At 52.6% G+C, this 15,864-nt stretch overlaps 1 protein-coding gene across 1 annotated transcript in view; it reads right to left on the bottom strand.

The window, feature by feature from the left end:
• LOC144936204 (START domain-containing protein 10-like) overlaps positions 1–15,864 on the bottom strand; it is a 46,006-nt gene that overhangs the window by 14,917 nt on the left and 15,225 nt on the right. The window contains exons 2-3 of the mRNA XM_078863185.1: positions 9,370–9,517; positions 4,816–4,919 (exon numbers count right to left, since the gene is read on the bottom strand). Coding sequence (XP_078719311.1) covers positions 4,816–4,919; positions 9,370–9,517 — 252 coding nt within the window. The remainder of the gene's footprint in view (positions 1–4,815; positions 4,920–9,369; positions 9,518–15,864) is intronic.

Below are 15,864 nucleotides of genomic sequence, written 5' to 3'. Positions count from 1 at the left end.
CGCGTGGCGCTTGCGTGCGTGCGTTCGTGCTTGTGCGCACGCGCGCGTGGGAAGTGATGTCTTCAATATGTTTTGCCTTCCAGCCGTCAAGGGGTAGTGTGGAAATTGGGTAGAGGATAGCGGATAGTACGGCAGGGGAGGGATTAATAATGCAGGCCCCGACGAAAATCAGTTGCAGCAATGCAAAGCAACATTCTTCAAAAATTGTGTTTCCCAACTGCTGATAAAGAGGCCACGCGCTGGATTGACAAGGTGAGGAATCGTCCCCAACAACTTGACATCTGTCGGAAACAGCTTCATAGCTCATCGGGCTCGTCCGGGATAAACGCATATTCAGCGCATAAACGGACGAAGCGTGGAGGAGGCCACGAGAGGCTGCTGCAGGAGACGTGGGGAGGTCTCTTTGGGGAACTCAACTGACATAGAAGACCGTGCGAGTGCATATTGCTCATGCTAAAACGTGTTTACGCACGTGCAACCATCTGACCATCACTTCACCACGCTGGCCAGGTGCAAGTTTTGGGGTAAACGGGGCCCAAGGGCTGGTTGGCAGAACATCACTTGCCACCGATTTTAGCCGTGGCCAGGTATCAAACTCAAGGGGCCGGGTGTGTAGGGCACGTGCGCTCACAACGGCTGTGCCACTGCCCCGGCACAACAATTGTTTTATAACATAAAAACAAAGGTCCCCCGTATAGCCTTGAAACAGACTCCTGGGGCAAGGGATGTTAGCGAGTAGCACCTATGAAGGCCGGCACAGCACACGAGGGTGTGGGTGCCCAACACCACGCCCGGACGCCTTTGTCTCCCCGGTGGCGATGTTTACTACACACCGCACCAGGTACTCGTTCGAGGCTAAGTCGACCTAGGGGAGGCCCAGAACCGGTTCAGATAATCGTCACTTGTGTTGACCGTGAGCGGGAATCGAACTCGGGTCGCTGGGTTCTTAACACAGCGCTCTAACCGCTACACCACCGCTCCCCCCACACACGCGCACAGAGAGAGATATACTGCACTTAAGCACATGCATGCATCTACATACGGATGCATTCACCACCAAATGCTTGCCATGTGATGCGATTACACGGCAATTCGCCTCCCTTATGACTTAACAAATTGTCTGCTCTTTGCCAAGTATTCGCAAATCACATCATCATCATCACCATCAATCACCGACACTGGCAACGAATTCAATGTCGACATCGTCGTCGTCGTCGTCATCACCATCGTTATCAGAGGTCGTTAAAGACTCGCCCACTCGCCGAGTGCATTGCCACTGACTCACGATTACATTTTTTTTTAAAACCCATTTACATTTTTGCGTACATTTTTTTGTAGCGGCCTCTAGTGGCTGGAGGGGGCGGTTGTGTGTTGGGGGGGGGGGGGTTGGGGGGGTGAGTTTCACAGGCTCCATCACGCACAAGGCGCGCTCATCGAGAAGAAACGCCCGTGGGAGAGCCTTGCACGCCACACGGAGCTCGCGAATGGACATCGGTCGACAAGAGCCCGCACGCGGCCGTCGGGAGCGAGCCCTTGCAGCGCGCGGCCTTTTGCCGGCGCTTGCTCGGGTCCCCTTCTCGCAGAGGTGGGGGGGGGGGGGAGCAGCACCGGGGTTACCGTGGCAACGCCATCCGAGCTACACCCACCCCCCTCCGGGTGGTTGCCACGACAACGGTAATATACAGATAATTGCAGCGGTGATTCAATGGGGCTGGCAAGGCGTCTCGTGGTGGCGTGCATTGATTGCGTACGCCCCCCCCCACACCCCCCACGCACACACACACACACCCCCCCTCTCCCCCCGCATTAAACTTCGTTTATAACACAATCAGCGCCATGAGGTTGGCCCCGGTTTTAAGGGATGTCCGACCATCCAACCGTGACGTGACTTCGACAGACCGCGTGTGAGAATTTTTTTTTTCAGACCGGGATAATGATCAATTGTAAACCCCTCCCCCCGCCCCAACCCCTAATCACCCTTCCGTACCTCCGAATGAGCACGGTTGGCTTGCATGCCGGCTTCGAAAGAAGTTCAGCATGCATGCATGGTATAGCATGCGTACAATTTCTGTCGTGGAATTTGCGGAGCGATTTGGCACGGACGGGGGTTTGCGACGGCCCTTGCCTCGCTAACACAAAACAACGAATACATCACTCTGCGAGCCATTCATTGTTAAACAGTCACCGAAACGCTTATGGACACGGCGGGGGAGTGCTTTCCTGGGCACGGTGTAAAAGATAAACACAAAAAGCCACGAGTGTATTCAGCCCTTTGCATAATCGGTTTTATTGTGTAGCACTTTAATTTGCCTATTCGGTGTTACATCACACAGCTGGCCAAACGATGACTATAATTAGGTTATTGTTATCCATATCATCATCGTTTGGCGGCGATTTCTCGGTCCCTTTCGCAGGGGGGAGCAGCACCGGGGTTACCGTGGAAACCCCATCCGCGCTACCCCCGGTTTTTGGCTCATCAAACTTTTGGCTCACCATCAAACGTTTTGGCTCGCCGTCAAACGAAGATAGCGGTCACTGCATCGCGTGCTTCAAGTGCACTTCTGCGGCCGTCTGGAACGATCTTCATTCCCATATTAGGAAGCAAATTAAGCTGTGCACTTTTAAATAATTGTCGAGATTGAAAACTCATTTCTTAAAAACGGCTTTTTGTGTTTAGTTCGTTGCCCTTCCCACGCACCACAGATAAGCAAGGTAGGCTACGTATGGTGCAAAAAAAGTTCATCGTACATACATCGTTCATTCTCCATCTACGGCTGGAGGGAATGCTCGCCGTTGACTTTTCTTCCTTTAGTTCCGTGTGGCTGTCATCTCTCTCGGCCTTACTTATTTCATTATTTCGCTGCCGTGTGTGGTTTTTTCTTCTTTTGCCCAATTCTTGACCCACTGTTGCGACTCCCTTTTTTGTTACGCTGCTTTGATCTGGAGTTCCTAACCCAGGGCCGCACAGAGTCAGAAGGTGGCGCTACAGACACGCACAGAGTTAAAGCTAGTTCACTCCGTAAAGCATTTTAAAGCCTCACGCTGGACAAAGTTCCGTTGGAATTTCTGCCAGTGAATGAACAGTCTTGGATTCTTACTAAAACAACTCACTTCACCCAAATCCTATCGTTACCACTAACCCAAAGCCCAATGATCATCGTACACCAAGACCGCAGCAAAAACGAACACAACATACCCACGACGCCAAGATAACATTTAATTCAGACACTGAACAATTACTTTAACCCAGAGGACAGCAAAACCCCCAAAACGACCCGAGCACGCTGCACGTGCCTAATGATTACTAAACAATGATTCAAGTTGAGATGAGAGCTCAATGTGTGCGTCAGTGCGTGTGTGGGGAGCCGTAGTGTAACGGTTATCACGCTGCGCTACGAACCCGGGGACCCGAGTTCGATTCACGCTCACGGTCAACACCAGTGACGATAATCTTCACTGGTCCTGTGCCTCCCCTAGGTCGACTCAGCCACACATTAGTACCTGGTGCGGTGTGTAAACATCGCCACTGGGGAGACAAAGGCGGCCGGGCGTGGTGTTGGCGACCCACCCCCTCGTGTGCCGTGCCGGCCTTCATAGGTGCTCGCTAACAGCACTTGCCCCAACAGTCTGACAAGGCAATACGGGGGATCTTTGTGTGTGTGTGCACAGTATAGTGTACACGTGTGCTTCTCATCATGCGTTTAGCGATCATCAGGCAAGTGTAGCGTGTAAATCAAACTTTGTTCTTGCAATTTGGTAAACTTGGCGGGTGATGCCTGTGCCGTGGGAAAACCCACAACTAAAAACTAAAAAACACTCTCGCCTTCACCAAAAAACCATGCGACCGCAGATCGTAACCAACATCGTAACCAACATCGTAACCAACTCGCCACCCACGTACCCGAAGCGCCTAACCAAGGCTTTTTTGTTTTCGCAGCACTGGGTGCAGCGTTTCCGGGAAGTGACTTTACCACGCAAACATAACAATCGCTGCGTTGTTACGTAACGGCACGCGCAGGCCATAACAAAGACAAAGATCCCCCGTATAGTCTTAGACTGCTGGGGCAAGTGTTGTTATCGAGTAGTACCTATGAAGGCCGGTACGGCACACGAGGGGGTGGGGCGGCCAACACCACGCCCGGTCCGCATTTGTCTCCCCAGTGGTGATGTTTACACACCGCACCAGGTACTCATTTGAGGCTGGGTCGATCTAGGGGAGGGCCAGGGCCGGTTCTGATAATCGCTAGATTGGCGATTATCAGAACCGTGAGTGGGAATAGAACTCGGGTCGCCGGGTTCGTAGCGCAGTGCGCTAACCCACGGTTACACGGGTCATGACAAATTCCGCCCCACCCCCCTCCCCATGTAGGCACCCGTGAAACTCAAAACCATGCTCAGCCAGCAATCACCAACACCGCATAATCGTTCATCAGTTGCACCTTCCCTTCGAATGTAAATTGCCATTGCATGCAGCACATGCCATACGATTGCTAAACACAACGTGCCCACGAGATGTTCAGAGCGTCGATTAGAATTAACGTGGGCACCTCGCACACGCGCACGTGCAATGTGCTTCTGTGCCCCGCATCGCAGGTTTACCAATCATCGGGCAAGTGCAGCATGTAACGTAGCGGTCCTCAACATCTCTGAGACCACTGGGTTCCTGCGGATCCCCCGCACACACCCGTGGTGGGGTGGTGGGTGAGGCACTGTCAAATTAAGAGTTACGACCGGGCCCTCATCCAGCGGTGGATGGACAGAGAGGCCGCGTGTTGTGTGTGTGTGTAGTTGGATTGCATCTCGACGTGTACGTACCGGGTGCTTGACCGAGTGGTTGATGATGAGGTAATCGTTCTCCAGGGGAAGCCAGGACCTCAAGGTGACAAAGTCTCTGTTTTTCAGTGGCTTCGGGCACTTCCCTGCAATTTGTTTCGTTAGGGGTCAGATGGGGGGGGGAGGGGTGTCAGTGGGGAGATAGTTGATCGAACGTGAGACACGGGAACAATAATAGTAATATTACAGGTTGCTTTTGCTGCTGTTTTTGCTCGCACGCGCGTTACGCGTCCGGGGGACATTTCGCCCGCTGGAAATTCCGCATTTCTGGCGCAGGGCTGTAAATGGGAGACGGAGCCCATCGCTCCCTCAAATGGGCTCCCTCCTTAGCAGCAAATCATGTCCACTTTTGGGATGGGCGAGTATCGGTTTAATGTCCGAGCGTTATTATGTATTAACGATCTTTATTAATTACGCGTTGTTGACCTAGGAAAGCTTCACCGAATCTCATGACTCTTTTTCAAGGAAGGCCTTGGGCAAGCTTTTGATGCCGCCAAGGGGGTTGTGATGTTTTTGCTGCGTACATTTTTTCATTTTTCTTTCAACATCGGGATGTTTTGGGCAATGGCAGTTACACTGCATGGCACCAGAGGTGAGATTCTAACCCTGGCCCTACTGGCACCAGAGGTGAGATTCTAACCCTGGCCCTACTGGCACCAGGTGAGATTCTAACCATGGCCCTACTGGCACCAGAGGTGAGATTCTAACCCTGGCCATACTAGCACCAGAGGTGAGATTCTAACCCTGGTGCTACTGGCACCAGGGGTGAGATTCTAACCCTGGCCATACTCGCACCAGAGGTGAGATTCTAACCCTGGCGCTACTGGCACCAGGGGTGAGATTCTAACCCTGGCCCTACTGACACTAGAGGTGAGATTCTAACCCTGGCCCTACTGACACCAGAGGTGAGATTCTAACCCTGGCCCTACTGGCACCAGTGGTTGGATTCTAACCCTGGATCCACTTGCTGTGGAGCCACTCTGCTGCCCATGCACAAACACGCGCACGGCCGACGCACAGGACGCGCGTTCGCACGTCAGAGCGAACATTCGCGCAAACGTTGACATTTGCCGAAGCGCCTTGGCCATGATTGTACACCCACACACAAAAACGCCCCTCCCCCCCCCCGTACAGCCGTCGTTGGCTGTTGGGGCAAGTGCTGTTTGCGAGCACCTATTAAGGCCGCCACGGCACACTAGGGGGTGGGTGGGCCAGCAACCACGGACTAACCGCCTTTGTCTCCCCCAGTGACGACGTTTACACATCGGCCTTGGGGAGGCCAAGGACCCGCACACGCGTGTGCAATTGCGCGCCTCGCCAGCTCCATCCTCTTCCTTTATCCGGCAGTCAGTGACTCCACACATCCACACGTGGGCAGTTCGCGGCGGAGACACCCAGACGTGCAGCGTACCCATGCTATGAAGACGGGGCTATTGCTCCAGGAACGTCGCGTTATTTTTATCATACGCCACTTGTCTTACCAGGGCCACTCGCAGCGTTGTCATCATTTGACGAACGTGTTCAGTTTTTTCTTATTTGTTTTAACTTTGAATAATTTCGTGGTATTGTTTAAATGTGCTCGTGCACCAGCGGCGGAGGCAGCGGTATTATCACCAATGACATTTTCATCTCAAGGGAGTCGTTGCGGTCACCCCTCGCCTCCCATTTCCCTCTCCTCCCCTGAGTCCCCCCCCCCCTCCTCCTCTCTCCGTCGTCCACCCGCTCGACTGGTGGCAACGGAGGCTTTTTTGTGGTGTTTTTCGTTTTCTTTTCCCGACCGAGTGCCTCACTTCTCCAAGCACCGCCACGTGGCCTTGGCACCTGGGACACAAAACTCTCCGCAGCGCGGCCGAAGTTGGGGGCGCGTGCGCACAGGGTCCTGCTCGGAGCCACGTCTCGTCGTGGCTCCGAGCCAGGAGGCTCGCGGTGGCTCCGAGCCAGCGGCCGAGACGCGAAACGATCCGGCGCTCAAATGTCAACCGACGCGCGGTTTGGCCTCAATGACACAATGCTTCGCTTGTATAAAAGTAATCGTGACGATGGTGATGATGATGATGATTATGGGAATAGTCTACAGGCATTCGTCAATCCATTTTCTTGGTGAAGACTCCCAAGCACCCATCCCTCACCCCCCCCCCCCCGCACCGTGTGTGTGTGGGGGGGGGGGGGTGTTTGACCATACTTCACCATTTTGGTCAGTTGGTGTTTGTGAAGAGAAGGGCACGCGGCACCTGTTTATATATTACTCTTCATTGATGTTAATCGCGGCCAGGAATCGAACTCAGGTCGCTGGTTTAATAATGCATTGTGTGCTAACCACTAAGCCACCGCTCCCCCCCCACACACTCCCCCGTATAGCCTTAACAGACTGTAAGGACAAGTGCTGTTAGCGAGCACCTATAAAAGGCCAGCACGGCACACGAGGGGGTGGGTGGCCAACACCACGCCCGGCCGCCTTTGTCTCCCCAGCTACTATGTTTACGCATCGCACCAGGTACTCATTTCAGAGTCGACCTAGGAGAGGCCCAGAACCGGTTCAGATAATCGTCACTGGGTGTTGGCCGTGAGCGGGAATCGAACACGGGTCACCACACACACGGACGCACAGACGCAATCTTGCATTTTCATCGCCATGAGACCTGCAAAGAGATGCAATAGGAAACAGAAACATCACAGGAGCAGCAGCAGTTCTGTTCACACTCATTCGTGATGCACGCCCATCTCGTGGCTGTGCTAGTCACAAAACAAATCTCCTGGCAGCCGCTTCGCACGCGTCGCGCTCCCCAAGCCAAGAATTCATGAAAAAAAAAATCACAACACGTGGTTCCGTGGCCTCGGCATATGCTGCTCTCGTGCCCTGTACGCACCAGTTACAATGTTGTGATTATGCAAGCATTCTTTTTTACGGGTATAACATTAAATATATATGATGGGGGGGTGGGAGGGGGAGTGGTGGTGGAGTGGTTAGCATACTGCACTACGAACCCAGCTCTATATAACATCTGTTGCGAGCAATATCTGAACTGGTCCTGACTCCCCCTCCCCCCCTTTACACACCTGCACTCACCAGTGTGGTGAAGTATGGTTTAATATCTCCCCTGTGACCGACAGAGTGTGGGGAGTCCTTCATCCAGCAGTGGATTGACAGAGCCTGATGGGAGACTGCCCGGCACTGTCAAAGCGTTGTGGCTTGTGAAGGTGGCTACGATATGGCAGGACGGCGAAACATTCTTAAAACCATCTGTGTGAAGTTTTGAATGTTATCCCTCTCGTATGCGTGTCGGGTTTTCTCTGGTTTCTCGCATTGATGGATCTTTTTTTTTCTCAAAAGCTCCCAATGTAGCAGGGCCCTCCGAACAGAAAAACTAAAAACCACCACGCCGTGAGAGACTCGGCGAGGTTCGTTTTCTGGGCGAGTTAAATCATTGCCGCGTTTGCAAAGAGAATGCCACCCTCCTAAGCCTTCGCTTCCGAATGCGCGAGTCGAAATCCGGTCCCCTTTGTGGTTAATGTTCACGAGGGATGGCAAGCAGCTTGGTCACGTCGTCGTAAATCAGTCGTTTGCAGAAATCCGCCCTGCCCATGCACTTGGGAGGGCCACCTGGTGAGAGGCCGGATGGATGCCTCCTTGCCGCTGTCAATGCAGTCCCACATCAGCAGCAGGAGGTCCCCCGAAACCACTTCACCGCTTGCAAGAGTGCAAGCGGCAGGCTGCTGCTGTTGCTGCTGTGCAGAGAACTCACGAACGCCGGTAAACCCGTGTCAGTGAGTGTCCTCGTATTGGCTCAGGATAAATTTACCTGTAACGATGTACAAGCACACACACACACACACATCCCCCCTAAAGCCTTGAACAGACCGTCAGGGCAAGTGGTGGTAGCGAGCACTTCTAAAAGGCCGACACGACACACGAGGGGGTGGGTGGCCGGGCACGGCGCCTGGTAACATTTGCCTCTCCAGTGCTGATGTTTACTTGTTTATGGCAGAGTCGACCTAGGGGAACGGCCCAGGACCCATTCAAACATTCACCACGGATTCCGGGTTCGTAGCACAGCAGTGCGTTCTACGCGACCGCACCACTGCTTCCGTGGCGGACACACGGGGCTCACACGCAGGGCACACACACGGGGCACACACACACGCGGGGCTCACACACACACGCGGGGCTCACACACACAGGGCACACACACACATGGCTCACACACACGGGGCACACACACGGGGGGAACACACGCATGGCTCACACACGCGGGGCTCACACACACAGGGCACACACACACATGGCTCACACACGCGGGGCTCACACACGGGGGGAACACACGCATGGCTCACACACGCGGGGCTCACACACACAGGGCACACACACACAGGGCACACACACGCGGGGCACACACACACTCAGGGCTCACACACGCGAGGCACACACACAGGGCTCACAGGCAGGGCATACACATGCAGGGCTCTCACACGCGGGGCTCACACACAGGGCTCACAGGCGGAGCTCACACACGCAGGGCACACACACGCGGGGCTCACAGGCGTAGTATCCGACGTCGGCGTTGGCGGTGAGACGCCCGATGTCGTGCGTCTGGATGACGTTCGCGTCCCACTTGTGGCGGTAGGCGGCGTCGTGCAGCACGTCGCACATGGTGTCCGCCTGCACGTCCTTGCACACGAGGCGCATCTACGGGCGGCGGAGGGACGAGCGAGCGAGATGAGAGAGAGCGATGGGGGAGGGGGGGGTGCACCAGTTAGGACGTGCCCGGGCCTCAACCCTAACCTGGGCCATGCGGTGCATTCGGCCTAGAGGTGGCGCAGAACGGGCCCCGTGAGACTCCAAAAGAGAGCGAGAGAACGACTTGGGAGGCGCGAGCAACCGCAGACGAGCGGGAATAGGGAAGCAGCCAGGCGGTGAGATGCCATATTCTCCTCCAAGCTCTGCGGTCCTCTATACATTCAGGCGTTTATCGGCTGATCAAATGAGCATTTACAGATGGGAGGAAACTGGAGCACCCAGAGAAAACCCCACAGGTGCCGGGGAAAACACTGTCCCATGCAGATGGAACAGATGGGAGTTGACATTTTGCTGTTCCACCATCTCCTAATCCTGGCGAACCAGGGTATAGATATTGACACGTGCGTGCGTGCGTCAAGTACAATATATGATCGTCTCTTATGTGTGTCAAATAGAGTATGTATGTCATCGAGTGACACGGTGAATGATTCCCGACACTGCGATTAGATTTCACACGTGTAAATATGCGGCGCTGCAGCAATTCATTATTTTTATTTCCAGAAAATGAACAGTGTGCAATTAACACCCAGCAGATTATTTTTTTAAAACTAATTTCTGAGCTATGTAGCTCTTTTTCAGAAGCGACCTGACCACAAATGATAGCTCAACGAAGTGGCTTATCACGTGGAAATGTATAGCAGTCAAATACTTTCTAAACGCGTGATGTTGATTCGAAATGTGGATGGGAAAAACTGGAGGACCCGGAGAAAACTCCACGCAAACACCAAATATACAGGCGTCAGGATCGGGATCGAACCCACGCGCTCCTGTTTTACCAGGCGAGGTAGTTCACATCTCGGCACTGCGGCACCCATACAGGCCACTAAACAGGTGGCGTGCATCGATGTGCGCCACAAGGCAAGGCCGACCACATCGCAGTGGCCGTCAGTTCCATTACGATGAACGTAACCGCAGTGTTAAGGACGACACCCAAACATTAAATAAACGCACATGAACATCTTACCCGTTATTATAGCGCCATTGTCTCCAAAATCATTTCTTGGCTCTCACAATGAAAGCCCATGAAATACCATCCGTAATGTGTTACACACATAGGTGATGTCTCACATTCTATAGCCCAGCTAATAGTGATGACGGTTAAAGGTGCAGCCCTGCAATTGCTTGCTAACGCCAATGCTGGTGGAAGAGCCTCAACTAACGGGGCGTTCCAGAGAGCGCATCTGAGAGGGTACTTGGGTATAATCTTGCACACTCACAACCTGTCTTGGAAGAGGTGGCAGTGCAGTGCACGCACTTTACTCCTCCGTACGCGACCTGCAGATCTCCACTAATTGTGCTGCATCCATTAATACAGAGACGGGGGGGGGGGGGTGCGGGGGGGGGGGTGCGGGGAGGGGGATTTTGTCAATTTTCACCATCGTTTTCAACCAGCGATCCCCCGGATTGCAAAGAGAGTGGCGACTTCCCTGCACAGTCAGATTAGGTTTAACGAATGAGAAGAGTTATTGCAACGGAACGAGATCATTACGCGACGTCTATATTAAACACAAAAATCCGGTGCCCTAAACCCATTTACAAGTGGAGATAAGGGAGAATTACAATTACCTCCGAGCTGTAACAATAGCTCCTTAATATGAACCAGAAAGTGATATATTGGCAAAGCACAAATTATTGGCTCGGTGGAGTGATTTAAGCAAATGGCTCGCGATCAGAATGTCCCAAGTTCAAATCCTGGCCGGGTTGGTGGGGGGGGGATGACTCAGCCAATCATCTCTCAGGGGTGACTAAAATAAACACCACTTTGTGGCAAGCGAAAACATTGCTTGTTCTTTGGGTAATCTCAGCCCGACAATGGAAATGTTGAATTCACAAAATGTAGCCGACGGCTGGCCATGAGCATTGCCCCGTGCTTATAGGAGTGGCTTTGAATTCGACTCATTGATCGATGTTAAATTGGCTCTCATTAGAGTTGTGGTGAATTGTTAATACGGGAAGAGAGAAGATGTACGTACAGTGTAATACAACGTAGCGCAGTGTGACCAAATGACCTCCGTGACCTGCACGGCACGGGGAGGCCTTCAACCAGCAGTGGAAAAATAATCTTACACTACACAAAAATAAATAAACGACATTTCACAGCCCTTTGTTAATCCACTGCTGAAGGCCTCTCCACGGAGTGTCGGTTATCGGCGTTGTTTGACCATACTTCACCTCGGTGGCCAGTGTGGGTTGGTTAAAGGGGAGAGGGGGGGTGGGCGCAGAACAAATTCAAATATTACATCCCCAATGATGACAGCGGGTGACTGAGAATCGAACTCAGGTGGCTGGGTTCATAGCACAACCAACCGAGTGGGATTGCCACTGCGGATGCCAACATCGGCCACCAATTTGTAAAACGTCACAGCACTACGCATCTGTGAAGACCACGCGTTTGGAGGAGCCTTCTACAATGGGGTGGAATGGGTTAAGCGAGGCCATCATAGGCCCCTGTTTCGTCCGTGCGTTCGATTATTGCTGCCTCTACGTGTGTGTGATGTGTAAATCGCGATGGAGCCCGCTGCTTTATTTCCAAACTCCACCGCCTACCCCAACACACACCCCGAACACAACCTCGGCGCGACACGTTAAAATTAAAGCAGCAAATCCGCTCGATACACCCGCGTGGTCTCTAACCCCCCCGCCCCCCCCCCTGTTTAAAACGTAATCATGTCTGCAATCAAGAGAGGCTGATGAATAAGCTGCGCGGCGTACACGGGCACGGCTTATCGATCAGCGCAAGAGACGTGCTTCCCCCCCCCCCCCCATTGCTGTATTTCGTCAGAACTGGTAGCAGCAGGAGGGTCAATGGGAATGGGAGCTCCCCCGCCATCCGTCAGAATCACAAAGGGGCTGCTCACACAAAACGTTGACTCACTCTCCCCCCCTCCCCCCCATACTTCACTTCAGCCTCGATGATTGCCGTAATTACCGAGCCTGTATCGCAAAGGAAAGTGTGCGCTAGTGTGGGGTTTAATCATTTCGAGTCTCAGACCACCCCCCCCACCTCTTCCCCACCTCCCCCCCACCTCCTGTAGCGTGGTTATTAAGTTGGGCGAGTGTACTGGCAGTTCATATTCTTAGGTTTTTTCGGTAAAGTCACATAGGTAATTTTTTTTTTTAAATTAACTAGCCGTAGTCTCAAGCCGCACCAACCTTACCATAATAATAAAAAGGGGGCCTGTCCTGGCTCACCCCCCCCCCCTCAACCAGTATATATACGGGGTAGTATCTCTTGGAATCTCTCATTTACTTGATACAGCAAGTGTGCTGTGACGGTTCCACCTGAAGACGGAAGCTTGTGTTGCCTCCGAAACGTCGGGATTTTTTTATTTTTTTAATTTTACTTTTATTAATTTAAAATTTTTACCTACGTGACTTTACCGAAAAAACCTAAGAATATGAATCCTTGCAGTCACGAAAGCTTCAAATCTAGAATGTACTGGCAATCTATAATGAAGACTGTAGCAATGGTCAGAATATGAATTCCTGCAGTCACGAAAGTTTTCAGGTCATAATTTTGAGACCTGCTTGACGTCCATGGTGAGAAGAACGACAGTCGGACTTTGAAAAGACAGGTCAGTGGGATGACGGGCGATTAAACGCCCAGGGCCCGGAAACACCGAGATGTCACCGCCGAGATCTTGGGTTCAAATCTCGCGTCCCAGCCACTGCCCGTAGTGCTTAAATCTGGGTTCACGGTGCCAAGAGATAATTGGTTATTTACCCTTCTATCTGGCAACAAAACTGACACCTTTTTTGCCAGATAGAAGGGTAAATAACCAATTATCATATTTTTACTGGCAAATGAGGTTCCCATAGTGGTGCCAAGAGAGTTAGTCGATGGCTCCCAGCCAGATCACCGACGGACTGCACAAGGCAGACATCGAAAGAACATTCAATTTGCTTCTTTTTTTACTCAACAGAGCAAAGTTCCACCTTTTGGAGACGTAAGATTGTTGGTTTTACATAAGGGGAACCCTTCATAGGGTTTCTCATTTACTTGATACAGCAATCGTGCTCTGACGGTTCCACCTGAAGACGGAAGCTTGTGTTGCCTCCAAAACGTCGTGATTTTTATTACATTTTTTATTTTACTTTTATTAATTTAAATTTAATTTTTTTACCTACGTGACTTTACCCGAAAAAACCCAAGAATATGAATCCTTCATAGGTTCTTAAGAAGGCGTGACCCGATTGTGGATAGAGAGGCCGACTGAAGTGCCTTCAAAAGTCGTTCTCGGTGGTCACATTACGGAACCGACCTCTGCCACGAGGTGGAGCACTGGCATCTGCAAAGCTTCTGAATTGGGCACCTGTGTCTCAACATCAATAGCGCAATTTGGAATACAATTGGAAATAACACAATAAAAAAATACATCAGTGTAATCTTCAAAAGATTAGTTGTTCCAATATCCCACGTTTCAAAATCAGAGACAAACCTTATAATCCTTGAGCCAAGACTCGGTTTGTCTGCCGACAAAAAAAAACTATCGACTGATCACAAGCCAGAGATGATGGAAGCATAATTCCTTTTTTTTTTACCCCCCCCCCGTAAATATTTTATGGCTGGGGCATACGTGAACATCATTATAACGAACGCCCAGGGAGTACATAATTGGACTCATCCCCGACTCAATTATTTCCCAAAGCGAGCTCAAGGCCCGAGCAGCAAAGTGGAATTATTGCGGCAGATGTCGGAGAACTCCCCCAGCTGCTGCCTTCGCTCGCAGCACTGCGACCGCGGAATGCTTCATGGTAATAATTTGTCACGGTCAAGCAAGCGGAATGGCGATTTAAGCTTTCGAGTACAACCAATTAACGACCTTTAAAAATAAAAGGTGTGCAATTGTCCTCCCGGTTTCTTTGGGGTTTTTTTTGCTATCGACATCACGTCACGAGACGCAGTGGCTAAGAGAACGGGCCCACGGAATTTGCTCGCGCGGAGCTACTGACGAGATCCATTCAAGTGACGCGCTGGTCCGCACAGGAGGGGGCAGCACTTTCCCACCTAATCTGCGTACGAAAGTAAGTTTCATCGAATGACAGCCAAACCGAGATTGTAATCCTGAAACCTCGAATGTTTTCCCAGCGCAGAACCACATTTACTGAGACGGTTGCTTATCTGGCGCAGTCATCGCTGACCGAGCTGAGCCCATCAACTCGCTACACTCGAGGACCTGGTCTAATTCAAAGGTGTCCGAACCCAGGAGCCCAGCGGTGCCAGCTCAGCGCTTTAACCTCGGAGCCACCTCCGCTGATTAACGGCCTTGATCCACACCCGGCCCGCTCGACGCACGCTTCGAGCGGCCGGGTGTGCGACAAGGCGAACCCGGCGCTACCTCGGCGGGGGGAGGGGGGGGGCTGCGGTGTGGAGCGACGAGTTCAAGTGACTCGCTTGTCTCTCCGACACGTCCAGCACTGGCGCAGTAATGCACCCAGCGCAGCTCGCGCAAGGCGCGCGCTACCGCCGCCGCCACTCGATTAATAATCAATCGTGGGATCGAATGAACTCGCCACACTGGGTTTTTTTTCCCACCTCTCACTGCTGTCGAATTGACCCGCGCGATGGGGGTTGGCGGAAGGGAGTGTTCACGCACACGGCTCTGTGGCTGGCTGTAGTCGCCCTTCACAGACATTGCCCCCTCCGCCCCCCTCCCCCCATTAGAAGAATATGGTAGCCGAATCAGGATCGAGACTCGTCGTCAGGGTCGTGACTGGTCAGTAGTTTGCGTGCCTTGCCACCCCCCCACCACCACCACACCACCCCCATGGTGGCCAAAGCTACGAGTTTGCCGCCCCCCCGCCCCCCTTGATTAACCACGACGAGAGCCAAATCAAAGAATCGGGGGCTCCACCCGAAGCCGATGATCGTTGTCGTTACGACGCCGCCGCTCATCAGCGTCTGGACGATGAGCGCTGAGCGGCGTGCGTGGAGTAAGGGGAGAACAAGAAAACGCCTCGCCGGATATGCAGTCGTGCCGCTCGCGTGTGCAAGTTGAATGCTTCCGTCAAATCCACCGTTGGATCAGGGCTTGGGTCGTGGGAGTTGATTTGACCATACTTCACCGTGCTGTTAGTGCCGGTTAGTGGAAGTTGTTGGGCCGGGGGGAGGGCATAGACATGGGGAAGGGGGGGCGGGCATAGTACGGTACAATGTATCTTGCTGCAAAGCCCTCTGCTGCCCTCCATTTAGACCTGCCAGTGATATGACAGCCACCTGTCTGTGCATGGCTGTC

This window comes from Lampetra fluviatilis, chromosome 15 (assembly GCF_964198595.1).
Source record: "Lampetra fluviatilis chromosome 15, kcLamFluv1.1, whole genome shotgun sequence".
NCBI classification, from domain to species: Eukaryota; Metazoa; Chordata; class Hyperoartia; order Petromyzontiformes; family Petromyzontidae; genus Lampetra; species Lampetra fluviatilis.
This window is presented reverse-complemented; position numbering and strand designations above follow the sequence as displayed.